Source organism: Orbicella franksi, chromosome 1, assembly GCF_964199315.1.
Source record: "Orbicella franksi chromosome 1, jaOrbFran1.1, whole genome shotgun sequence".
In the NCBI taxonomy this organism is placed as follows: domain Eukaryota; kingdom Metazoa; phylum Cnidaria; class Anthozoa; order Scleractinia; family Merulinidae; genus Orbicella; species Orbicella franksi.
The window spans coordinates 2,894,442-2,921,796 of record NC_138145.1 but is presented as its reverse complement, the minus strand read 5'-3'; the positions used below and the strand labels follow the sequence as shown (position 1 = coordinate 2,921,796).

General features: G+C 37.6%; 4 protein-coding genes across 4 annotated transcripts in view; 2 read left to right on the top strand and 2 right to left on the bottom strand.

The window, feature by feature from the left end:
* Positions 1 to 458: 458 nt before the first annotated feature.
* LOC145485212 (flotillin-1-like) lies at positions 459 to 13,717 on the bottom strand. The gene is made up of 15 exons (XM_081463918.1): positions 13,604 to 13,717; positions 13,350 to 13,425; positions 10,360 to 10,450; positions 9,577 to 9,678; positions 9,138 to 9,179; positions 8,882 to 8,926; positions 8,264 to 8,338; positions 7,346 to 7,441; positions 6,844 to 6,963; positions 6,293 to 6,412; positions 5,695 to 5,789; positions 5,097 to 5,142; positions 4,770 to 4,907; positions 4,000 to 4,164; positions 459 to 3,464 (listed from the first exon to the last, which is right to left on the bottom strand). The coding sequence occupies exons 1-15, from the start codon at positions 13,650 to 13,652 to the stop codon at positions 3,438 to 3,440; spliced, it is 1,287 nt and encodes a 428-aa protein (XP_081320044.1). The 5' UTR covers positions 13,653 to 13,717; the 3' UTR covers positions 459 to 3,437.
* A 1,583-nt stretch (positions 13,718 to 15,300) lies between these two features.
* On the top strand, positions 15,301 to 19,182 carry LOC145485250 (small ribosomal subunit protein uS7). The gene is made up of 5 exons (XM_081463956.1): positions 15,301 to 15,457; positions 17,012 to 17,098; positions 18,027 to 18,149; positions 18,540 to 18,767; positions 19,066 to 19,182. Exons 1-5 carry the CDS (start codon positions 15,320 to 15,322, stop codon positions 19,132 to 19,134), a joined length of 645 nt encoding a protein of 214 aa, XP_081320082.1. The 5' UTR covers positions 15,301 to 15,319; the 3' UTR covers positions 19,135 to 19,182.
* Positions 19,183 to 19,821: 639 nt separating this feature from the next.
* Positions 19,822 to 26,781, bottom strand: LOC145485221 (putative cytosolic iron-sulfur protein assembly protein CIAO1 homolog). The gene is made up of 13 exons (XM_081463926.1): positions 26,666 to 26,781; positions 26,383 to 26,459; positions 25,808 to 25,889; positions 24,895 to 24,975; positions 24,666 to 24,785; positions 23,089 to 23,177; positions 22,936 to 22,997; positions 22,329 to 22,405; positions 22,155 to 22,217; positions 21,431 to 21,518; positions 21,252 to 21,315; positions 21,020 to 21,079; positions 19,822 to 20,312 (listed from the first exon to the last, which is right to left on the bottom strand). The coding sequence occupies exons 1-13, from the start codon at positions 26,700 to 26,702 to the stop codon at positions 20,202 to 20,204; spliced, it is 1,011 nt and encodes a 336-aa protein (XP_081320052.1). The 5' UTR covers positions 26,703 to 26,781; the 3' UTR covers positions 19,822 to 20,201.
* A 65-nt stretch (positions 26,782 to 26,846) lies between these two features.
* Positions 26,847 to 27,355, top strand: part of LOC145485299 (cytochrome c) — a 4,768-nt gene continuing 4,259 nt past the window's right edge. The window contains exon 1 of the mRNA XM_081463987.1: positions 26,847 to 26,947. The gene's annotated coding sequence lies outside the window, so the exon portion shown is untranslated. The remainder of the gene's footprint in view (positions 26,948 to 27,355) is intronic.

The window sequence follows — 27,355 nt, the reverse complement described above, 5'->3', positions numbered from 1 at the left end:
ACAGGTTACAAGGATAAAGAAATCATCAAGTTGAAAATCATTTTGACCTAACGCCCCGTAACTGTGAAGAAATTAGAATTATATTAACCAAAAATGCATGAATTCCTTCCTCGAGCCAAATTTTGCTCGTGAGAGGCTAAGAATGGTCAATTGGACAGAATTATGGAGAAAAAGAAGTTTTGGAGAAAATTTGTGCTTTTCACTTAATTTTACTTTGAATGTGTGAGTATGAAAAAGCTAACTGATTAATGTGAACGGCAATCCTTACTCTTTATTCCTGATCTAATATTGGAGTAAATCTATTGCTGAATTGCCATGAACGTAAAATTGTTCAGATAAGAATGCAACAGTGGATATGAACGCTACCTACCCGTATAAAAACATTAACGTGCCTTGCACAGTTAGAGTTGGAGAACATTTTGGCGAGGGCGACAAACAAACCAGTTCGAAATAGCGAGGAATTTGAAATAATTGAGTTTGAAGTCACTGAAAAAAGAGCGAACTAAAATGGGTGTGAGTCGAAAATAATTGAGTTCAAATTGCGGGTCCAACTGTATTTCTATACTGTGCATCATTATCGTCCACTCGCCGCGATGGGACGTTCATTTTCACCCATCCCCCGGGGGGTTGGTAGCTACTTGAACACACCGCCTCTCAGGTCAAGTCCCGGACGCAAAAGCTGATTTGACTACAGAACATGCTGTTTTGCAAGACAGAAGAATATCGAAAAATCATTTCAACTCCCCCTCCCTGGTGCATTGCGCTGGTGTGTTGAGGCCAAAAAACAACTTAACCACTTCCATCTCAGATGCCTCCGAACCCTTCCCCACATCCGCTGGTAGGACAAAGTACCCGACACGGAGGTCCTGAAGCAGGCAAACTTCCCGAGCATCATAACCATCATGCGCAAGGCCCAGCCGAGATGGGCAGACCACGTCACTCGCATGCCAGACGATCGCATTTCAAAGCAGCTTCTCTACGGTGAACTCTGTCAGGGCAAGCGCACAATCGGAGGGCAAAGAAAACGTTTCAAGGATAGCCTGAAGAGCTCCCTGAAAGACTTCAACATCAGCACTGACTCCCACGAGTCACTCGCCCCGGACAGACCCTCCTGGCGCCATCTCATCATCAAAGGAGCCCACACAGCAGAGGAGCGCAGGTCCCTTCAAGCTGAGCAGAAACGGGCAGCATGCAAAGCTAGAGCCACCAACAGTACAGCGCCTACCCACTTCTGCCCTACCCGTGGTAAAGGCTTCCTTGCCCGGATTGGCCTCATCTGCCACCTTCGGACACACCGTACCAGCTCAACAGCCAACTAGATCTCATGGTCACCTTCGACTACGAAGGACGAACAACAACAACAGCACACGGTACGACTTTGTCGCATGAGAAAAGCTTACGACAGGCCTACGACATCAATTGGTTCGTGTAAATGAAGCCTACAACTCGGTTACGACTGTCGTATTCGTCACAAAAAATTTCGTAGGATTTTAAAACATGTTTTAAAATGCTGCGACAATCGTAGCCGAAATGAGTTCAAACTGACGTATTTTGTGACAAATTTCTTCCGAGTAGGGGAGAAAGGTGAAGTTCTCTTGGGTCAAAATGGCGGACGAACTTGTTGTTCGCAAGTCACCGTCCAGTACAAAAGCCGGCAAAAGCAAAGACATCTTTTCCTGAAGAGGAAACTGAAAAATTAATATCGCTCTGGAGTAAAGAAGTCATTTTCAAGTCAAAAATTTCATGCGCGTGTGAATGGTGCTTAGTCATTTCCTAGGCCTGTTGTAAGCTTGTCGCATGCGACGAAGTCGTACCGTGTAAATCGGCCCTTACGCTACGCGTTTTCCCACCGCTTTTTTCCAAGAGCAGGCGGTTTTGCGGGAAGTGATAGGGCGATGCTCTTCATGATTTCGGTGCTCTACAACCGAGTTCAGTTGAAGGAACACAACAAAGTTTTACACGGGGAGGCGCCGCCTCCTGTATACCACTTTCGACAGAAAACCTTGATCTTCCCGTATAGCCTATTAAAGAGTGTACATTTCACGGCATTCCATCCAGTAGCCCGAATGCTTCTATCCTGTGTAGCAGCCGTTTCCTTTCCTTTTCCAGCGAAGATCGAGCAAGCGAGCGAGCAAGCGGGCGAGCGAAGGAGCGCGCCTGGGGTGAGAAAAAATGGGGAGAAGTGGGAAGGGGGTAACCCCCTCCCCCTGCTCCTTATTTTTTGCACTCGCTAGAAGTTTTGTTCCCTTCGCGTTCTTTTTTGGAAACGCCAGCTACGCGGCTAGAATGTTTCCAGACAAGGAGCCATATTGTTTGCCATCACAGGCTCTTATTATTTAACCCCAGGGTCTGCAATAAATTACTCTAAATACAAGTTAAATGTATTATTTTATCTCAAGACAGACGATACATTTGGGCGTTAGTAACAACTGTTTACATTTAACACCACTGCCTGCCCTATTGATAAGCCACTTCTAATATAATATAGCTAATCTTAGTGTCTCGACGCACACCACGTTGTTTCATGGTGGATAACAGTATGCCAAAAACTCTGAAAATTTATTGCAAACTACGTTGCTGGTAATCAAGCACTATTTCCTCAGTTTTTCAGTTTAATACACAACGTAACTAAATTATTTGTAGGAATAACATGTTGGTTACTGCCCCATTAACAATCTTTTGAAGCCAAAAGACGACGCGAACACAATTACAACGATATTGTTAGTTCTGTCTTCTCGTCATAAGACTACACAATGGATCTGACCATGATGTTAGGAAAGACATCCTAAGAGCTAGACTCACTCCAGAAGCATGATAAAAATGTATGGACAGCAGTTTGGGAGTCTAAATGCTGATATGACTCAGTTCGTTACTAGTAATATCATATCTGCATTTAGGGGTGGCAAATGGTAAATGGCAAATGGTCCTTCAAAAGCATATACATAAAATTTTCACAAATTTCACAGTTCTTGCTATCTTGATTATTTTGTTTGATGTGGCTTCAGTCTAGACTTCTCTTGAAGACTGAGAAAGTCTCAAGCTCTCAGAAAAAAAAAACACTTATTTTGCTGTCTCACAAAATCTTACCATTTGTCAGCCCTGCTTTGGCAATGCAGTAGTACAAGCTTGATATAAACAATGATACTTACAATAAACAGGCGGCTAGTTATTGAGGCTTAGCTACCGTTAAACGTCTTCTTAAACTAGAAGTAAATTACAAAATTACACCTCAGCAGAGATAATAAACAAATAATTATGTGAACTCTTCTACTATGAAGCTCATTACGCCTAGTGCTTCATAAACAGTACACTACATACTAAACATATAACATTGCTCTAAAGTTAACAACAATAGCAAGCCTACTGAAATTGACTCGTTAAGTAAAAATGTCATTAATTTGAAAGATTTCATCAAATTGAACAATACATCAAGCCATCTAGACTCTGTTGCTCAGCTTCATTGCCTGGAAAACAAAAACAAAATAATAATAATAAAGTTGCTGTTAAGAACTGTAGACATACACAGTAGATATATTTTGCATCTTATGGCCGAGTCTTGTGCCTCTGTGGAAAATACAGCTAACAGGGCAACATTATACCATCAGGGTTGTCTTCTTGTCAACAAAAAGCTATTTTCTTTATCTTGGTAACCAGTCTAGTGCGTTCCCATGGTAAAACCTGTACCTCAACAGGTTTTACCAGAAATTGGGTGTAGTTTGGTTATTGGGCTCACATACAATGTAGGTCCTTAGATCATGATAGAACGTGTATAAGTAAATCAGTTGCGCGTGTTGTATGTCATTAAAATTCATGTTTCATTTGTGGCTAAACTGCAAGGTACCTACTACTAACAGTAGGAAAATGTTATTGTGTATAAATAAATGCTTTACCTTACCTTGATGTTACCTTAACTCCACAAATACTGTCCATCAAAAAAGTAATCTCTTCTAAGTTTTTTTTTTTATCGTATCAGTATATATATTTTAATTATATTCTTACCTTGCTGATATCAATGCCAGTAAGTGCCTCCACTGATTTTGGCAAATTGGCGACAATCTCCAGGATTTCACTAGTGATTTTACTAGCTCCAAGGTCACACTTGCCATTTGACACCATCACAATCTTCTTACACTGAGAAAGTGGTGCTGCAACTTCAGCTGCAATCTAACAATGCAAAATCATGAGCGTGATTTGTGTGCCACATATAATAAAGACCTCCAGCCTTCATAAGTAAACTAATCAATTCCGTACTTTTCTTAACCTTCTCTCTGAAGATTCAAAATAATAAACAGACCATACCTTGGGAAAAGTATTGAGGGGGAGACTTGACTACAAGCAACACAGTGGGAAAAGGGAATTGTTCAACTTCATAAATTCATTCCAGTGAGATAAACCCAAATTAAATTTCCACAAAAAAAAAACCCAAAGGGGATTTGCAAAGATGCCAAAAAAAATTGACCCAGACTCCCAAAGATTTTCAAAAAAGATCACTTGATAATAGTAATCATCTTTATATTGTCCTTTATCTTATAAACAACTTGAATGATTAATTTTTGGTAACTTCTTAAACTTATGGATGAAGTAAGCTTTTCTCTGGGTACTAAAATGTTGGATAAATTAACCAATGTCTCAGCATTACTGTTATCTTCAGGGTGCAAAAAACTTGCCAGAGATTACCTAACAATAAATAACAGGCCAACTACCACTATGAAAAACTGTATCTAGAGCATCCATAGGATAAATTTTGACGTTCAGTATGTAGAAGTTACCTTTGGCATGGTAGCTAAGACCATGTCAACAACAGCGGCCTCTCTGTATTCTTTCCATGCATCTGCTTTCTTGGCCATCTGCTCTGCCTCAGCTGTGGCTTTAGCTTCAATGGCAAAAGCTTCAGCTTCACCCGTCACCTGTTAACAGTCAAGTGAATATATCAATATGAGAGATCAGCAGCTATAAACCATCTAGCAGACAAGTGATAAGAATGAACAACAATGAAAAAAATTGTTGGACGAGTCCAACTTGTACAAAAAGCTGACACTGAAAAATGGAAGACAAGCAACAAGGCAGGGTTAGAAAGTAAGGTGGATTCTTCAAACCTTAATGGCCTCTGAATTGGCTTCAGCTTCCAGTACCACACGATTTCTGACCACAAAATAAATATCATTAGAAAACATCCCATAAGAGAGTGCAAGTTCAAAGCTGTGCATCTTGAACTCAGTAGAAACTCAGAACTAGCACTGCAAGCTGTTCATGTAATAATGATTGCATATTAAGCAAATATAATTCACACTTTGATCATGGAAATACATGAATGACTTTCCTTTTTTTTCTTGCAATGTTCTCCAAAACAAAATTGGAAACATTTTCTCCATGTTTCTATCTAGTTACAGAAACACTTAAGAAATTTTAAGAGAACTTAAACAACATTTCTTGTTTTCCCAAACTTTTTCACTGGTGTCTCTATAAGTGGATAGCAAAAGAAAAAAACGTTTTCTTCATTTTTTAATAAAGTTCATTCACCGTAGCAGTCACAAATTTGTGCAAAACCTTCTAATGCATTACACTACGTGTAGCAACAGTCACAAACAAGTTAATTTAACTGACACCTATACCATAATACATCTTTTCAGGTCGTGTTAAAAATCACTAAGTTGTTATGAAATAATTTTTTTCAATTAGTACTTATTGCTTTACCTATTGGCCTCAGCAAGTTTTTCCATCTTATACTTGTCAGCTTCAGCAGGCCGTTTAATGGTAGCCTCAAGCTCACGGTCTTTACGGGAAATTTCCTGTAAAAGAGACCAAACAAAGACAGGTTAAGTGATAAGCATAATTATACAAGCAATTAAACAATTAAGTAAGATCACTTCTTACTTAAACTAGACTTATTTTGAATTTAAAAAGGATATAGATTGTCTCTTACCAAATGATCATGAACAGAATGATTGTGAGGGCTGGAGCATTCAGTTGTGATGCTAACACCCAGAGGGCACAACTGAGCTCACCACTGACTACCTTGCTATTTCAGAATCATTTTAGTCAGCACGCAAAGAAAGTCATGTCCAATAGCCCAGGGCTGGGAGTTTATCCTTTGCTAGCTCAATGGGCAAGATAAGTTTTATGAGGACATTTTTGGTGAGAGAGATGGAATTATTAGTTGAATTTTGAATTATTTTGTTAATCACGCTTAGTGTAGCAACAATTTTTTTTTGGGGGGGGGGGGAGGGGGACTAGTTACAACTTTTGAAAATCTGGTATGCTTTGCACCCTGTTAATCACTTATTACATGTACCTGTTCCTGAACATTAATTTGCTGTGCTCTCTCCACAACCCTGATCTGCATTTCTTCTTCTTTGATTTTCTGTTTTGTTATGGAAGCCTGAAGTTGATAGGCCAATTCAGACTGAGCTTTCTGCATTGATCAAAATATGAACTTTGTCACCATCACCATCATTTAATTGCCAGTAGTATAATGTCAAATAAGTAAATGACTGTACTCTTTACACTTCTATTCCTTGAAAAATTATGAAGTACTACTCCTAAACAAAACAAAAAGCCAACCCACATTAATAAGTATTGTTTTCCAAAGCAAGAATTTCATATAATTGTCAATGAGTAGATTTCATCATTGCATCGTTGCAGTTTAAGGACTGCCATTTATAGGGAGGCAAGAGAGAGCTGCTGTACTGATCAAAGCAAATCCAAGAGCAGACTTAACGTAGCTTTTTTATGCTTCTCAAAGGCATAAAGCAGAATTCAATGAATGTTCATTTAAAAGCACTGACCAACTAAATCACAGCCACCTAACATCAACAACTAGTCTACAGTATGAGCTTTACGTACTTTAGTTTGAACTTCAATGTCATAGGCTGCCTTCTTTAACTCATAATCTCTCTTGGCTTTAGCAATTTCAGTGTCATTCTCAAATTTGGCCCTCTGGCGAGCTTCTTCAGCTAGTGCTTCCTACAATGAATTCAAATGACTTGTTAGTCTGTAAGTGCAATGGCTGCATTACTCAGATATGAAGATTAAACTTGCAATATTAATGCACCTGAGAGACATTCCAAGACTATCATTGTTTTACCATTTTAACAATTTTCCATGCTCAAAACATAAAGCATGCAAATCTGAAACCTAAGTTCAAAGTAACCTGTCTTACTGTACATTTGGCCCAAAGTGAGCAATAATAATGCACAATGTGTTGTGCTGTAATTAATAAGACTATCGGTAGTGGATATTTGTCAAAATTTTTGTTAAAGGCTTACAAAGAAAAACTAAAATTACTAATATATACCAAAGTCAAAAAATACTTTGAATGAAATATTATTGTTAGTACAAATCCTACCTTAATTCCAGAATCCCTCTTTGCTTCTGCCTCACCAATTCTGGCATCTCTCTTGACCTGTGCAGTCCTGGCCATTCCAAGAGCATGCAGATATCCCTGTAACAAATATACAGTGTACGCTTACTATATTGATATTGATTTATCTTCTTGTCTAACTCACAAAACAGTCTATATGAAAGTATAGTCAATACTGTCAGACATGACTGCTGGTGTAAAGATTGGATAACATTGTCCACTGGATAATCTATATATCAAGTGGTGCCAATAAGGATAATTATAACATAGCCTTAGCGAAGGACACGTTCTGATGGGCTAATGCGCTCGCTCCATTTGCCCGCAGGTTGCACACTCACGTCAGTTTGTTCATTTGTACTTTTTCTTGGCAATTGTTTGTAAAACATAATTCCTATTTTTCTTCTCCTAAAATATGGAAAAATCTAATAATTCTTCCAGAGATGAGGAATATTATTCCTGTGAGCTACCTAATTTTGAGCTTACTTTTTTTGCAGGGCCTCCACCTAAGAGATTTGCGAATTTAAGCGAGCAGGAGTTGATTCAGCTGGTTGAACAAAGGCACTCAGCACTCGGAGACAGACCAAAAAACAACAAACTGGTCTGTATCAACCTTTCAAGGTTAGTAATGCATTGCGGGAATTCTAGAGAGAATTTTCTAGTGATTTGATGACAATAAAATTCATCACAAGCTTTCTTTGTAAAACTTTTCTGGCATCGAAAGCATGCTGCATGCTTACCATTTCTTAAATAAAACATTAACTACTCTATCTACTAGCATTATTAATCCTTCAGAACACTGAATGCAGATGCCATTCTTTCTCTGAGGTGATAATCAAATTGGGTCAGATTTCTTTATTGTTCCTGTAAGTTACTAATATTAATTTTGTACAATGTATCACATACCTCTTCATCACGTATGTCCTTTATTGTGTAACTTACAACACTGATTCCCATGTTTACCAAATCAGATGATGCTACCTAAACAGAAAATAAAACATTCAAGTTCTTAGTAAAAAATGCTTCAAAGACAGCACTCCTATATTTTGCACTCAGAGAGGAAAAAAATTGCACTTGCTGTTGCAAGAAATTAGACACCCAAACCAAAAGAATGCCCTTGCTTCTGAAGAGTCTCTTTTGTCTTTTCAGGGAAGGAATGGCAGCCTGGATGGAAACAGCATCTTCTCATTCTATAAACCAAGCTAATAAGGCAGCACTAACTGATATACATGTATCTCACCTATACTACCATCTTCTTGTCCCAAACAAAACCTCAAAAAGTCACTTACTGTAAGTTAAATAATTTAGATCACCGACAATTCACATCAACTGGGCAACTCATTAAATGCCAAATTTCAAAGGGCCTACAGTGTATGTTACAGCTGAATTGCTGGCTGCTATTAGCCATGAAATGTACACAGCAGTTTAATGAATAATGTTTTGTTTGATTGCCAGTACATTTTTCAGCAACTTTCTAACATTCTCTAGCAATAAAAATAGAACAAACCAGTTTTTAATCAGTACCTCAAACACACTCTTAGAGAACTTCTTTCGATCTTTGTAGATTTCCTATTTTAAAACAAACATCAAGGTAAGCTAAAGTTCTGCAATTTTATATGAAACTTTTAAACAATGCCATGAATTTAATCATGGTTTACACGTACATTTATGCAATTTAGAGCAACTATGATCATGAATATAATATTTCTGAAGTGTTAGAAAGGTAATGTCCTCAGTACAACATACAGCACAAAAATAAAGTAAATTTGATTGTTTTTACCTCCACAGTCATTGTACCCATGATGGCTCTTTGATGGCCTTCCTACAAAAATGATGTTAACAACAATGATATTACTGACAATAATGATGATGTTAACAATGATGTTACGGCATCATCGGGATGATGCCGTGGATTGGCGAAAGCTTCGATTTTTAAATGATATCAATTTTACAGTAGTGTAAGGCCTCAATAGAACTTTTGCCAGTTTCAGTAAAATGCTACTGAAGGACAACATCCAACAATTATTAACAATGATGTTAACTCCAGGTCCACGGTCAACCACACAAGTGATTAGTAAATGATATAATATAGGTTATGCGTGTGGCACATTTGATGTACATGTACATGATCTTATAAAGAAAAAGTATGATATCGAATTTGTTTTTTGCTACAAACATAATGTGACTGCTAATGGATCGTCAGTCTATGGAAATCTTACCAGTGTTTCCAAGGCAACAGAACGGACTTCCTCTTGGCTTTTCCCCAAAAACTGCTGACAAGCTGCATATAACATTTCCTGATTCTGGCCTTGAATCTTCACCTGCAAATGGAATTATTTTTCATATAACATGACCGCATACAATGCGATTTGATTGACCCAGTATTGTGTGAGACACTCATTGTGCAACCTGGAGAGGATCAACTGCAAAGGGAACAGTCCACAGTCCACAGGACAGTGAATAATAACAGTTCAACTGCAGCTGCTTACATGTCATTTCAGTTGGCCTGCCCTCACTGACAAATCCAGAGACTTCTTAACTCAAATCAGATTTTTTAATCATCTCAAAACCCACCTCTAGCAAAGACAGTCATCTTCTTAACAGAAAGATGAACATGACTAAAAGTTAAGCTTCTTGCAATGCTTGCTCACTGGACACTTTGACCACTTGAGACAAACTGCAATTCCACATGAAATAAGGCTAAATATCTTTTCGTGAATTTTTCTTCCTTTTTCCAATATTTAATCATTTAACTTTGTAAATAACTTGTTAACCATTTGCTGGCATCTTTATTTTCTGGTGGTTTCAGTTAAAGAGCCACTTTTTGTGGAAACTCTCAATAAACAAAACCACTATCACTGGACATCTAAATGGGACCCTCTTGTCTCTCCTCAAGTAAAACTACTAAATAAATTATTTGAACAACTTTCGAAAGTAAGAGTTGAAAATAAGAGCCTAACTTAAAATCTATTAGTTTGCCATCTACACATTGGTTGTCTTACTTGAGCTATTCCAGTCACCGAGATTGGCACTCCATGCCGAGTGTAGACACGTGGGGATTCAACATTCAAGGTCATTGTGTTAAGAGAGATCCTAAAGGCAAACCATATGGATATTAATTAATTCCATGATTTTAGAGTAAAGGGAATGATACTTTACAAAATCCAAAGTTATTTTCAAACAAACTCTTAGAATATTTGTGACTTGTGCTCACAGTACATTTGCCTTATGCAAAACAAGTACAGAACCAATCACAAGGCACAAACCTTATTGACACTATAAAATAGCTGAGACTCGTGTAGTTAGATTTCTCATAGAAAAAGCTCATCTTTATCTTAGTGTAAAGTATAAATATGATGTAGTGGTAAGCAGCACGCATTCAATTTTTTCTTTCTTTTTTTGCACACTGTTTTATGTTTTTGTAACCTTGCATCCTTACGTTTTTATCCCATAGCCATTTCATACATAGAAGAACATCTCCATTTTGATATCTTACATCACACGCTCTTTCAATGTTACGTGCATAAGCGACATCTTTTGAGCATCTTTCGACATGCTATGTAACCTGGACTACATAAAAAAAGTAAGCACAACAGACTTCTTTACAGTCGAACTCAACTTTTAGTCATGCAAGATGGATTTATTTGACATCAGAGTAAGGCTAGGAGTATCAAGAAAACATTCTGTGAGAGAAAAATCTACTGTTTCGGTTCTAATGTCTACATCTTTCAAATAACAACTGAGCAGTAGCGGCCCAATTCTACCGGAAGTCACAATTGCAAGGCAATCGACTACATTCAAATAGTCTGATTTATCCGTAAATCGGGAAACATGCAAAGTCCACATTCTTCTTAAGCGATTTAAATTTGAGGTTAGTAATTATTATTTATTATATGGCTTTGGCTTGTGGCCGATATAACGCGCGCTCTGATTGGCTAAGAGCGAGATCTGAGCGGTCATTATGCAGCCGTAATGCCCACGGGCCGATTACGGATTATGCAAATTAGGAAGAGCCCAGTTCTGAAAATTCAAGCGCACTGAAACGATGAAAGCCGATTAAAAACGGCAAGAGAAAGTAAATTTAATTCCGATTAGCTAAAAGTTTAAAGATTTTTTTCCTTAATAAAATTTATATAGAAGTCGTTTTTGACTTACCAGCCGGTAACCTTGGCGGGCACTAGTGAAAAACAATCAAAGTTTGTCGAAGTCGCCTAGAAAAAAAAATCGGCAGATCTTCCATGCATCCTGAGCAGAACACCACGAAGAAACTTATAAGTTATCATCTTAGTCACAACAATTACCGAAGTATTGAACTCCGTCGTCACAGTTCTCATCAAATAGATTCCCTCGCTTTAACACAAGCAAGTGTATATCAGCTTCCAGGATCATCAGATGTACGCAATCGGGCGGTTTCTGTCGGTAGCAGTGTTTCTGATAACTGCAGGAAGTTTTAGACATTCAGAAGACTTGAAAAGTTCATCTGTAAATCCCAGAATGAAGAAGGCCAAGGTATGTTGTTGAAAGCAAATGTGAAGATCGAGTTATTCTGAGCAGTGCATTCCGAAGCATTAGTATTTTCTTTCACCGAAAGATCTTTTGTTTCGACTATTTTGAAGCACTTTCTGTCTTTTCTATATGCGTTGGCGTTTTGCCACAAAAGTTGGAAAAACTCCCCCATCAAGTTGTGGCACCACGATACTAAAATACCTTTTTGAGGCTGGGACAATCATTTTTCCCGTAAAGAAATGTGTACTTTTAACGGAAGACGTAATACAGTGGTGAAGTTCACTGACTGCATAGTTTTGCCCTGGGTTTGAGACGATGAATGAATCGGTAAACGCACGCATCGCCAGATGTAAATTGACGACTTCCGCTCGAATAATTTTTTCCTTTTCTTTAATTCATGAGCCATATAATAAACAAGTTAATAACCTCGACTGTTCGGTCGTTACGGGAAAATCTCAAACCTCGGCCTACCGTATTGACCTCGCTATCGCTCGGTCAATACGGCAAGGCTTCAGTTTGAGATTTTCCCGTAACGACCTCACACTCGGTTATTAAGTAGTTATTATTTGTCCTTTCCTCTGCTAATAACCGGAAATGTTGCAAGTTTCACAGTTAAATGGTCTTTCAGCCATTTGCACAGCACGTTAAAAGATGGCATGTCGAAAGGTGGTCAAAAGAGTTGCGTAGTATGCACATAACACTGAAAGCAGGTGTTAATACTGGTACTCTAATAAAGATCTGCTCCCCAAATCAGGTTCCACCATGGCAATGATTGTCGTCAGAGCATGTATAGAGGCTGAGGGTTTATTCCTTGATGTACATTGTAGATTTATTTTGGGGAAACTTGTCATCTGGGCCTGGTTGTTCAAAGCCCAATTAAGCTAACGCAGGATTAGCAAGAACTTTGATTTCAGTTTGTAACTTTTCGGTTAAGTTTTCTGTTTATAATGTTTGTCCTTCAGTTTTGAGCCTGACTAAGCTCAAACTACACAAAACGTAAGCAGTAAAAAGCATTTTTCTGCAAGAAAAATTAACACTTCGGTTAACTTTTAATCCGTGTTTCGAACAACCCGGCCCTGCTCTTTATAAAAAGCAGCATCGCTTGACTAATTGTTTCTTGAAAATTGACTTCAAATGAATGATCCCCACGGTTGCAGAGCAATAAAAGATCGACCGCCTGTATAACGTGACCATCAGTCTTCCACTAATAAAGTCTTTGACCTGACTGAAGTCAGCGACATGTCGACGTAAACAAACATAACAGATAACTGCGTATGTTCGCACACAATCAATAATTTCGTACAGTGAAACATAAACTTCACCATTTCCAACAGATGCAGGTCATGAAAATCAATTTTTTTTTTACTTTCTGAAAGGCGTAATCGAAGATACCTTTCTGCTTCATGCATTTACTAGCGATGACAAGAATGCTGACATTACAATAGCATGCGTACAATATTGTTCACGGAATCACAAATTTCCTTACTTCTGCAACTTTTGAATCCAGGGCCACACAAATATACGGCCACCGGCAACTAATGCTGGTTTGCTATGGCAGACGCCTGCAAAAGAAACGGAGAAATAACCGCTCGACATCATGCATTGTGTGATTCACTTTCAATGCAATCTAGCTTTACGCACAAAACACCTGCAAAATATTCGATTTAATTCCACGCTTTTGACTCTATGAATTTTACCACAAAAGCACAAATGTTAAAATATAAAGTTTTACGAAAATACCTGATACAACCATGGCTTCATTCGGTCCACAAGTTTCGAAGAACACCATTTTGAAACTTCAACAAATTTGACCCCTCAGAAGTTCCTTGTGCGAGCCTTGAGCAACAATATGGCGACAAAATCACGTGACATACAGTGGCGACGCCTCCTTACCGTAGTCGATAATAAATCGATCCAATCAATAATTTATCGCTTTCAGCCCTTCCATACCATCGATCTTCGGGTCCACCCCGTCGTTTTAACAACACGTGCCATCCCTGCAGTGTTCCTTTCTGTTCGTTTATCGAAGGTAAGATGGCGGCCATTTTTTGCAGTATTTCATTTTTATGTCATAGTGCTATTCGTTTGAACTTTTCCGTCACAGTTTGATGTATATAGTGTCAGGGTATATTTTCAATTCTTTTGGAATCCTTAATAGCTTGAAAAAATGTTGAATGTAATTTAAATGAGAGATCATTGAATATATTCTCTCCTTGTGTGATCTAGACAACGTAACGTTAGTGAGTTATAAATCTTATTTTGGCACAAAATCGTTCAGTCCTAAAGTAAACCTGTTTTAGAGTCATATTTTTAAATCCTACCTTAAGAGTACTAAACACCTACCTGACCATGGTGCAGAAATGACTGTGGAAAACATAGAACTTAAAAGTCTTGAGATGCAACATAAGATTGCAATTAATTTTTGGGCTCTGCCTAGTGGATATTTTGGTCAGGTGTCTTAAAGCTATCATGGTTTTATTCACTATACCAAGGCAGTACATGCCACAGGTGCTTTACATAGTACCAAATAGAACATTTTCGTATTCTCGTTATCGGACTGGGACTAGCTTGTAATGAAGCTCATGCGGGGGAATATCATTAAAAAGAGAAAAATGTCATTTACATTTTAAAGGACTCCTCACATTAGCCTCAGCTGCAAGCTAGTTCCAGTCCAATACCGAGAATACGAAAACGGTCTATCGTTTGTATAGTGTGTTTGTCCAGGTGAGGGTAGTTCTGAAGAGGACTGTTTTTGGTGACTGACGTTTCGACAATCTGGGCAGAAGTCATTTTCAGAGTCAAGTGAATAGTGTTTGTTAGTCGATGATGTTATAAGTCTGGTCCTTTGAACGTGATTGGTCAGTTTAGCCATGATGGTATTGGCTATAAGACTCTTGTAAAGTTTGCCGACAGTGATTGGTCGGCCATTATAGTAAATTTTAATTTGTTTATTGTTAGTCAAATAAAGTCAGTCTGTTTGAGATGTGTCTGTCAGTTGTATGCCGTGAGGCCTTTGCTCTAAGTTAGTGTACCACCTTGCGATATTTCAGCTGAAATGTTACTTTGGACGATATCTAACAATGGTTAGCACCCATTTCATCCATAGATGGTTGCAATTAAAATGGTTTTTCCCTTTATGACACATTCTTAAGAAGATCTACAGATATACGAAGGCAGCGTGGTCGAGAGGTTAGGGCACTGGACTTGAAATCCAGAGGTCATGGGTTCAAGTCCTGCTCTGACAACTATGCTGGAGTTGTTCCTTGGTAGACCCTAGTTCAACTCCTCGGCCCATTTGTAAATATATAGCCAGCCGGTCTGCCTCTTGCCAGTTGGGATTTTTAACCATGTTATGTCATTTGTATTATTTGTTTCATCATTTGTTTCCATTGGCCCTGAAAAGCCCCATTGGGGGGAGTGGTCAATTGAGATATTCCTTATTTGTTTATCTTTACAATGTTTGTTAGTGTCATCATGTCTGATGAATGGGGAGTTGATGAGTCACCTGTAGTAGTTGCACCTGAAGTTCAAGATATTAAACTGTTTGGAAAATGGAGCACAGATGATGTGCAAGTCAGTGACATCAGCTTAACTGTAAGTGTTACATTCTTAACTAGACGCTCTAAGAGCATTTACTCAGGCTTCGTACCGCAAGTAAGCATACCAAACACAATAAAAACTTTACATTGTGTCTAGATACCCAGCAGCCGGGAAGTGTTTTTAGAAAACTAGACACCTGGCAGTCTGAAATCATTATAGAATTTCCACGAAATAACTCATTACTTAGAATAGAGGATCTTTGTCTAGAAATGTCAAGCAATTTCAGGTATTACTTTTGAGCTTGGATGAACTATACAATCTCGATTTTCGACATTTTGTCCACAATGAAAATAATATTTTTTCAGAAATGCCAAGCAACTCTAAATAATGTTTTGGTTTTGAAGTGGACGAATTCTCCCAGCCATACTACAAATATCTTGACTCATGGGCAAGGTTGTTCAAAATACTAGCTACATGTACCCGGCTGTCAAAAATTCATAGATAATCAATTTCCACAAAGGTTATCGTTATTATTTGAAACCTCCCAAGAGTGTTTGGGTATTTTGATCTTTGGTCATAAACACCATGCGATCGTGTTTTTCAATGATTCAAGTTTGCAAGTTGTCCGATGAACTTTGTGTGACTCACAGGCACAGTTTTTCAAAAAAACTATATATACCTGGCAGTCAAAGTCTTTCCGTTTTTCCACCAAAATGTCCATTTGAATCTGCTGAGAATGCTCGATCTCTGCGTAGAAATACCAATGGATTTCCGAACTGCAATTGACCACATGACAAAAGTCCGCTACAGGTTGCGTGACATCAATCTGACCTACTGAGTCACGGCAGATCTACTATTCTACTGTATTCTAAGAATTAAATGAATTATTCCATGGAAATTCTATAATAATTTCGGACTGCCAGGTCTCTAGCTTTTTGAAAACACTTCCCGACTGCCAGGTAAAAACAAATAAAAGAATCAGGATACTAATTAACACAAAGAAGTTACGTGTAGATGTTTACTGTTCAAGTTGCTCTGTTGAGTATCCTCTTTATCCAGTTGCATGTTGTTTGCCTCATCTTCCAAGTTCTGCTTATGACGATTCTTTGATTTTTCAATGTCCAAGTTGTTCGTCTCTGCATCATAATTTGGTTTTTGTCTGTGTTTTCATAGTTTGAACTCGTAAATGGCTCCTTTGTTATCTCATGAGAATGAGCATGAACTTTGCTTATCCAGCAGGCTGTCAAGCAATATAATTCATGGGCCAACCCGTTCCGAAAGTGATCGACATCTTCGAGTCTTTCCCAAACACTCTTCACAAATCTCAGCATTCTCACGAAGAGCGAGAGCTGTGGCATTCTCATCCCCAGTTTCCTTGCACTACGCTAGGAATGCCTGGGACCATGACCCCCTAATTGGCGACCAAATATGATAACCACAACAACGAACGGCTTGCATTTTTAAACTCAGTCTTTCCTACGGAAGCCTGAGTAATTATTACATTTAGAACTTCATCCTCAAGTTAACACAATGCTATTTTCACCCATGTGTCATTCCAGATGACTTGAATTTGTTTTTGTTTGTTTTTTTATCGTATCTGTTTTACAGGACTACATTGCAGTCAAAGAGAAGTATGCCACTTATCTTCCCCACACTGCTGGACGTTATGCCTCCAAAAGGTTTAGGAAAGCACAGGTAAGGGCAGCAAATCATTGGATATAACATACCATCAAGTTCGGTGCAAATCCACTGAAATATGGAGTTTCTGGTTAGTTACTGCTTGGGACTGGCTATTTTTGTTGTAAATGTTTTATATTTAAAATTTCAAACTGCTTGATTTGATTATTATTATTATTATTATTATTATTATTATTATCATTATTATTTTCATTATCATTATCATTATCATAATCATAATCATTATCCAACTGTAGCGAATACTGTCCAAATAACAGTACAAATATACAGCGATATTGTACAGTAGAAAACCTGTTTGCCGTACAGGTCAGCACGCGCACGCAAAACTGTCACACTCTCCCTCTTTCATTGATAAATTTATTGACTACAGCTGTTGGATAATAAATCTCTTATTAGATGTTTTGGTGTGTAGTATCGCTGTATATTTTTACTTGTTGTTTGTATAAATATGGCACAACTCGTAAGAATATACAGTGATACTACCACCAAAACATCTAATAAGATATATTTATTGTTATTGTTATTATTATTGGTGTTGTTGTTATTCTCTTATTCTGTATCATCTACAAAAAAAAAAAAAAAAAAAAATTAGATTCCAGTAAATTTTAAAAAATAATGTCAAACCAACTGGTCATTTTCCTTGCCAGCTGATTAGACTCTATGTTGAATATTAAAGTTGAAACTCTCTACAATGACTAATGTGGATCAGAATAATTATCAGTGGTTGTTGTAGAGAAGTGGACATTTTAAGGAGCCTTCAATGGAAGTAAAGTGTATGGATTGTTGCGCACTTGACCATGGCCATTGTGGATAGGTGGGCACTTTAATGACCACTTTAAGAGGCTGCCATTGAAGATTTGACTCACCGCACTTTGTTTTGTCCAATAAACCGTGATCTTCTAACCAGACATGTTACTCTTTTTAGTGTCCCATTGTGGAGCGACTGGCAAACTCCATGATGATGCACGGCCGTAACAATGGCAAGAAACTGATGACTGTCAGAATCGTCAAACATGCATTTGAGATCATTCATCTGCTGACAGGAGAAGTAAGGAAACCTGTATCTAGTTTATTTTGCATGTGTTGGGGCAGTGAATTAAATGGACATAGAAAATATATACGATATACTGTTATTTACCCTCGGCAGTGTTCATGGCACAAAGGCTAGTGGGGCCAAGCAAATAACTGAAACAAATAACTGGAATGGAACATACAGCTGCTGCTGGACCAGCTGTATGTCATTGTTACTTGCACTCAAATTGCTTACAAAAGTTGTTTGTCTCTTCATTAGAAAGAATAAAAACCACAGGTTTGACAGGCTGCTCTTCCATAAGATGAACATCTTAGCTCAGTGCTGCCAGGAACATGGTTACACTAAACTAGTTTCCCCAAGTATAACGTACCCTTATGAAGCTTAAATTGGTGTCCTTTTTTCCAGAATCCTCTTCAGGTGCTAGTAAATGCTATCATCAATAGTGGCCCACGTGAGGACTCTACTCGTATTGGGCGTGCAGGCACTGTGAGACGTCAAGCTGTGGATGTGTCACCTCTGAGACGCGTCAATCAGGCCATGTGGCTGTTGTGTACTGGAGCTCGTGAGTCAGCCTTCAGAAACATCAAGTCTATTGCTGAGTGCCTTGCTGATGAGCTGATCAATGCTGCTAAGGTTTGTATTGCATCAAATTAAATTTGTGCTTCTAGTTGGCCAAAAACGCAAAACATTTCCGTAAACATGTGCTGATGCAAAATTAAGTTGAATTATTTGGGAGCTGGAAGGTCTGTCTTATTGAATATCATTGCATTTTTTGGAGTTTATGCCATAGCTGATAACTGACAGCCTCTATCAGTACAAAACTCAAATAACTAAGTCCCCTCAGTGTAAGCTGACAACTCCCTTAAATGGCAGTTGTTCAAAACTTCCTATTTTTTTTCTCTTTTTGCTTATTATTGTTTTTATATTTCAGGGTTCATCAAACTCCTATGCTATCAAGAAGAAAGATGAGTTGGAGCGTGTTGCCAAATCCAACCGTTAAATTATCAACATGACAAAACTACTCAATAAAATTTGTTTCTGAATGATACATGTCTTGTGTTTATTAGTGGCTCATTCAGCATAGTATGAAATGAAGAGTCAAGACTATTGTGAAAGAACTTTTTCTTATTAAGTTTTGCCAAGCTCAGACCTGTCTGTCCTCAGGCATTACACAAGATTCTACTGTTACTTACTTACTATCAAAGGACACTACTTTAGGATGGAGGGAAAATTTCTTGTGTAAATTATGTACCGAAACAATAGTAGAGCCTGCACACAGACAGACATTCCTATTTTCTCTTTCTTAAGTCAGGGAACAGAGAGACATCTGTCTACAGGCTATGCAATCCATTAACTTATTGTCTAAATTAATCTCAGATTTTGTATGTAGCACTTTCCCGAAGTGAGCCATAGGGGGTACTTCCCATATGAAAAGGTCAGGGATGTTAATTCAAATCTTCCAACGAGCATCCAGGACCTTTCCATAAGGGACTTCCCCCCTTCCCCCTACCCGGGGTTTCCTGTTGCATAATAGAGGAGAACAGACATTGATGTTCCTCACATTATTTTATTTTCCCTGTTTGAGCCTGGAGGGTTAAATTGGTGAGCCAAAAATTCACCTTGGTATTGGTAAATAATGCAAGAATTTTACCACAGAGGAATAGACAACCATTTTCCACTACTGGTATTTTGAAAGTTAAGAATTACCTTTATTCCATTAAAACTGAAACTGTTTTTAGCACAGTTGTATTTTGACAACTTTATGAGGTGTTTGTTTAAATTACAATTCTGCTACAATTCACGTCAATTTCATTTTGCCTGTTATCCTAAAATCCATCAAAAGAGCAGTCTCACATTCAAACTTGATCCAAAATGTTACTGATTGATGTCTCTTTTCCTTACAAAGAACTTCACTCTGGGAGAATGCTTTTCACTACATCACCAACTCCAGTAATGTAAGCTGTCTTAGAAAAGAGTCGCTGGATTTTTTTTTCTCGATGCAGCACCAACCTTGCACACGTGTACAGTATAGTAAACAATGAGAATAGGGAGCTAGAGTGGGTTTTGTTAGTGTTGTGTGAATTTCCAAATTTTAATCGTGCCATCATCAGAGCATGAAGCTAGGAGGCCCGGTTCCTTAGGGTGCCATTTAACACCGTTGACATCTTGGCCATGTGCCTGTCAAAACAATAAACAGTAAGCCCATGTCTTGTTGGGGTAGATGTACTTACAGACAAAAGCGGAGGTCCAAATGACCCACAGCAAACTTGTAATCAGTAGTGTCTGGTGTACAGGATTTGAGTTTACAATTATTTGAGATTTCAAGTTTGCTCCACATTCATTTGATTGAGTGGATCATAGTTAAGCCCAGCTTTCACAAACAGAGAAGATGCACATGCACTTGAACATGCTAGATTGTTCCCTGAGTAACCTCACTAAGGACTGCAAGAGAACTGGAAATACAGACTGTATGCACCATACAATACTGGAAATATGTAACTATGAGCCTGGATTCATTGCTTTGACTCTTATTTTTCAGATTGTATGCACAATACAATATATATTACAGATGCAAGAATTTCTGATCAATATGACCAAAATCAGAAATAACATAAAAAGGAGAGCTGTTTTGGGAAAGGTCCTACAAAGTGTATGTGGCAATGCCGTAAGGTACTACTGTATGGTGGTGGTTTTACGTCTGTTTGATCAAAGTTTATGGTGTATCGTAAGGATAGAACGAAAGGTCATGAATATGTGCATTTTGAAATGTCTCCTTCCTTTGCTCTGAAAAATCGTGAAAAGTCGTAAACACCTTTCAGTACTGTATGCATAATCATTTCACTTTTGCAGGACAACCTCTCTCCAAACAGCTGTATAATACAAACCTTTGTTTGAATGGCCACTTGGTGGAATGTTGGTTGATTTTTGTCACTGACAGAGACATCCTGGAAAAGAAAAATTGTATATCAGTTAAGTTATTGGTGAAAGACTGCATTGAACAATGCATCAATTTTTTTTTTCCTGTTTGCCCTTTTGGCTAATTATTACATGACCAGGGAAATATGTAAGACCATCTGGTAATCAGTAATAATTTATATTACACACACAGTTGATTACCTGTTCAAATATTCGTATGCAGTCATCTCCAGCAGCTGTTGCTATGGCATCAGTGACAGGTGACCTGATCAAAGAAAAAAAACTTATAAATGTAGATTGCAAAACTGATCAGTTTCTAATGATTCAGTGCTGTACGGCATGTGAACAATTCCTTAAGTCTCAATGTGTGAGTTACTTACCAGTGAACATCGTAAATGGTTCGGTTGTGATAACCTGACAACACACAAACAGTCTTCCACTTTGGGTCACTTCCATTGGTGGTCACACCTACAGCACATGACAAAATGTTATAGCATAGTTTTCTAAATTATTGAAAAAAAACAAAGGCTTTTTGGTCACAGGACTACTAAAAACAGGGCAGGAGAAAGAACTCCCAAGAAACACCATTTGACTAAGCAATAAAAGTTACTCCATTGCATTGTGTTGCTTTTGAGAAAATTTCTTAATCTAAACACAGTAATAGCACTGGCAACATTTCCATTCACTTTTTGTTGTCATTCCCACTTGAAAACCCATCCACCAACAATTTAACATCTTGTATTAACAGATATCTAGGCAACGCTAAACTGGGTTGCAAAAAAGATATACATGTAAGATCAGTGAAAAAAGAGATCAAAATAAGGACATAACATCAAAATTGGAATCTGCAATAGAAGAACAGAAATCTGATATACTACATCAGATTTGGCACAAAACAGATCAACACCATAAGGTTATGGGTCAGATCACAAGAAGAGTGTTCATGTGTGCTTGCAAGAAGTCCTCAATGTTAGCTTCCTGGAGTTACTCTTCAACCCAGATCTCCCATGGCCAAGCTCAAACAGAGTGAGATCTGGGTATGAGATTATCCTGGAGTAGCAATTAGAGTAGCAACAGATTGATGATAAACAATTCACAGCATACCTTCTTGGTTGCCAGGTTCATAACACTGCCATATTCTTAATGTTTTATCGTTGCTACATGAGACTAAAAAAATACATTAATCAAAACAATTTAGTTGATTTAGACTGTGTTTAAAACAATATTAATAGTTTACTATTAAACAAATTACAGAACATTGCTGTACAAGTTACTAACTCAGCCTGTCTCCAGTTTTATCAAAACTAAGTGCCCAAACTGTGGCCTCATGACCTTCTAAAGTATCAAAACAAGACCTGAAAAGAAAATATGAAAAATTCTTAGCATGCATCACATTGGAAAATATTTATTGATAATAAATAATTATTTTTAATCAATACTAAAATTGAGATTATAAGTACATGTATAGTTCAATACATGTACTGATACAGGTACCCCGGGAGCAGAGTCAAGACTCCTATTGACAGATAATAAAATTCATAAAGTACAGTAGTTTAGTACAGAGACTATACATGAATGTAGCACCAAATCAAAATATTTATCAAAATAATTACTAAAATATATGGCTTTCTATTTTGCTTACCAGGTTGTTTACAATAATTCATCCTTTCTCTGTCTAAAAGCCTCTTTTGAGCTCAATAGCTGTTATTACAGTTATCAGTGCTCTGACGTACAAACAAGGCAAAAGGGTCAATTTGTTAATTGTATTGACCCTTTCACCTCATTTGTGTGCCTTTTTACATAGACGAATATTAATATTTTGACTGCAGACTCAACTGTAACAACAGCTATGACAGTACACAGAGTGTAGTTTGCGGCAACTTACCAATCATCATCATCTTCTTTGTACAGTTTAATTGTATCATCATAGCTACAGGATGCTAATATCTGACAAAAACATCAGTCAAAATTATTAGTCCATGGAGAATGTGCAGAAAATAGTGAAATGCCTAAAGCAGTAGTTTTGATCTGCACTGACCTCCTTGTGTGGATGCCATGTAACTCTTTTGACATCCTGTGAATGACTGTGAAGAACACTGGCACATTCATATTCATCATCCTCTTGAACTAAAAAACATTATTTTATGACTAGCTTAATTTTTGATCAACAACGATTTCTTAAAACATAAGCAGGCAAATATTAACATTAAAAGCCGATGTTTCAGCGTCATCGCAACACGATTCTCAAGTCAAAGTGAATAAAAAATGTGAAGATTTGATTTATATACAGTCTCTACAAACTAGCATAATAACAAAGGATCACAAGTTCTTCAAGTGAATACCTTTGCGCAAATCAACAATTTCATGTGCTTACTAAATGTTCTAACAAATTTGATTGCCTAATTAAGGAGATGCTTTTTAGAAGAAAACTGAAACCATCCCTAAACATGCAAACGGACTCGATTTGGGCCAAGGTATTCACTTGAAGAACTTGTGATCCTTTGTTATTATGCTAATTCGTAGAGACTGTATATAAATCAAATCTTCACATTATTTATTCACTTTGCCTTCAAGTTGAAAATGGTGTCACGATGACGCCAAAACGTCGGCTTTAACATTAATATTTGTCAGCTTATTTTTTGTTCCACTATTTGTTTGTTTTAACAAAAAATTGTCATTAAGCTTTCCTACATGTACCTGAAACAGTACACTGTAAACATCAATATCAGAATACAAATACATGTATGTACACAGTCTAGTCTATATTTTTTTTTTCTGTAAATAAGTTCCATTCTACTTTTTAGGGCCACAGGGTGGAAACAAGTGTTCTCTTATCTTGGGAAATTCCCCTGTAAGCAAAACAATGAGTAATTTTCCACTAATAGGCCTTATCATGTGCATCAGATGCTCAAAATTCATCCCCACTAGCCTTGTCTACATTAAATTTTTCCCACTCCTTTCACCTTCTTGTACTTTTGACATGGCATTCTTTACTTTCCTCTAACACCTTTGCTGCTTTGAGAATTTGCTCGTGACAAAATTTACAAGTTTTTTTTATTTATTTATCCATTATTTGGTATCATGATTTCTTTTTTCTTACTTTCTTAGCCTAGAATAGTGTCCCCAATGGCCAATTCCCTCTATGAGATGTACCTGCAGGGAATCATGATGGATGTATAAATTTTCATGAATATAAATTTATATCCTTTCCAAGACGATGAATACAACTACAGTCAAACCCCTATTAAACAGCCAGCCCTATTAGGCAGCCTGTAATCAAAGTCCTAATGAGAGCTTTTTTATTGTGTTTACCTATGTGAAGTGGCCAGCCCCTTTTAAGTGGCCTGACTATTCATTTCCCGGAGGGCAGCCATTGAATAGAGGGATTGGACTGTACCATGATTTCCTGCAGGCACACCTTATAGAGGGAATTGGCCATACAGTAAGTTTGTTTTATTCTGTAAAGCTAAATACATTAGATCCACTGAAATAAATTCTATTCAAGAAAAAGAATACTCCACTTGTCTGAAGAAAATACCACTTTGCAAACTGAAAGTGACTTAATTAAAATTATTAAGACAAGCTCCAATTGGTATGGTTTTTAATGGCACATACCTTCCCATATCCAAACACTCTTATCTCTTCCACAAGTCGCAATTAATGATCCTGAAGAACTCCACACAACTGACTTTACCTCATTCTCATGTCCTTCAAGAGTAGCATTACATTCAAACTCTAAAAATTCATAAATTAATGGTAAGCAAAATTTAATCCATCAGTAATGTTACTGAATAATAGACTTACTGAATGAAGTTCCTTGAATGGCATATCTTGGTACACCTACCTCCACTGTTTTTGTCCCAAATGCAGACAGTTGCATCAAAGCTGGCAGAAGCAAGGTACATACCACTTGGAGACCAATCAACTGAAGTCATAAAAAAAAAATCACTATGTGCAATCCGTTTTGGATAGATTTTTAGAATGAAATAAAAATCATAGACAAATTGAAATTTGTACAATGACTATCAACTTTGTGTTATTTAAAGCTCCTTTACATATACGCATGTACAATTTCCATGAATACTGATAATTGTATAAAAGGAAAATTATTAGTGTAAGTGCTCATAAATTATACAGTAATCTCATTCCTACGTTCTCTACTATTTTCACTCCAAGTTGTGGACAGGAAAGACTCTGGAAATGAGATTGGCAATGCAGTGCAATACTAGGAGTGTATTTACAAAGTGGTACACATGTAGCACCAGATGAGAAAATATTTAGCTTGAGATCCACGGATTGAGCCTGGGAGCCAACTATTAATTTTCTTGTCTTGCCCAACCTTATCAATGTGCATGACAGTGTATTAGACAAGTTCTTTCTGTGGCAAATGAACAATGGTGACCATGATGATGATGATGTTAATGATGCCGAAGATGACGATGACAATGACTCTGACAGCAATAACGATGATTATGATGATGACCTCAGTCAGTCAACAAGTATGTTATTAAACCACCTTTACTAACTTCAATTTTGTTTGAAGTCATGAAGATTTCATGGTGAACAGTCTGAATAGCCCTTTTTACAGTTCCTGACGCCATATTGTGAATTGTTACTCAGCTCAGCTCATTACCTATCTGACCCTATAGACATCAGTCTATGACAAAGTTTTTCTACAGGATTCCACGAGCAAGACTTATTGGTGGAATGATAAAGTCATTCAATGTGATCATAGTAAATTATAAAATCATCCTGACCTGATCTGATTGTCCTCTGATGTCCATCTTCAAGAATTGTTTTGCATACCCACTGGTCTCCTTCTTTACCCCAAAGACGAATGTGTTCAACACAACCAAAGAAAGATCAAAACACATGGAAGTTGAACAATGGCAAGTCATTTAAATCAGGCATCAAATGTCTGACTATCTACTGATAAATCTACCTCAGTAAAACAGTACACCAACTTCCTTAGAACATGTTTTCTTACATTTTGCAAATAATACAAACTATTAGATACTAAATATCAATTTTGTTGCACAAATTCTCCAAATCCAGTTTTTATCTCTCAAGGCAAGTTTTGTGATCTGAGGAATAAATATTAATTTAGAACAGGATTAGAGCAGAAAAGGATTAGATCGGAGGATTAGAACAATGCAAATAAAGATATGGTAACGAGTAATAAAAAAGTGTATCCTGTCACGAACATGGGACAAAGAGAAAATCTCGAGTCCCTGATCGGATGGAGACAGGTCTTGCCTGCTAGCACTGCTTGTGACCGATAAAAAAAAGTAAATTTTAAGCTCGGTAGAGAAATCAGAAAGATGAATGGTATAGTTTTATCTCCTCCGCAGCTTGCTAGGACTGTCCCAGAAGGGTTCCAGCACACTGACCAGATCCTATCTTCATGACCTGTAACAAACACATCACAGACGAAATGAGACAGTGAGCTCGCTGTAGAATATCCTGGGTGCTAGAGGGTTTTTTTTTTTGTAGAACGGTGTACAACAAGCATGTATGCAACGAGCTGGAAATGAGACTTATATCTTGGAAAGACAGCGAAAAACTCAGCAGCTGTCACTTAATAGCTGTTAACTCTAAACATAAAACAACAATACCTTTTAGCGTTTGCACAAGCTCCAAATTTCCAGACATATTTTTAAACTCTCTGAAGAACAGAAAACTTCCAGGCGTAGCTTGCTGTATCCCAGAATGCTATGTATGCAATAATGAGCCCGCGAGCTGTTACTAATCATGAATAAGGAGCATGCGCATTACGCATATTACATAAGCTGTGACGCAACCGAACCTTGTTCTTTCAAATTTGTCGCTCGGAGGAAGTGTGAGGCAATACTGATTGTCGATTACAACTTTTTTTAAAACGCAGTGGTTTATCAAAGGTAAGTATAAATTGGTTAGCCAGGTTAATTTTCTCCTTATAGTCTTCGTAAGGATTCATTTTAATTGTATTTTTTCTACAAAGCTTCATGACATGGTTGCATGGCACGTGTGATGTGCGGAATTTACCGGCTTGTATTTGACTCGTGTCGAAGTGAACGTTCATGTTCACCTCCGCGGTATCTTGCTCGCTTGCCTGCTTGATTCCCTCCTCGTAAGAAATCTTGTCAAACACTGTTTAGACTTCTAAAAATCTTATCTGGGGGAGTGGTTTGTCCCGCCGTCAGTGTATCGATCAGATTTCAACGAATTTTTGCCGGTTTCAATTGTAATCCTCAATTTCGTGATCATGAAGCTGGAACGTCACAAAGATCACTAAACTTTTATGTTTTTTTGAGGTTAATATGTAA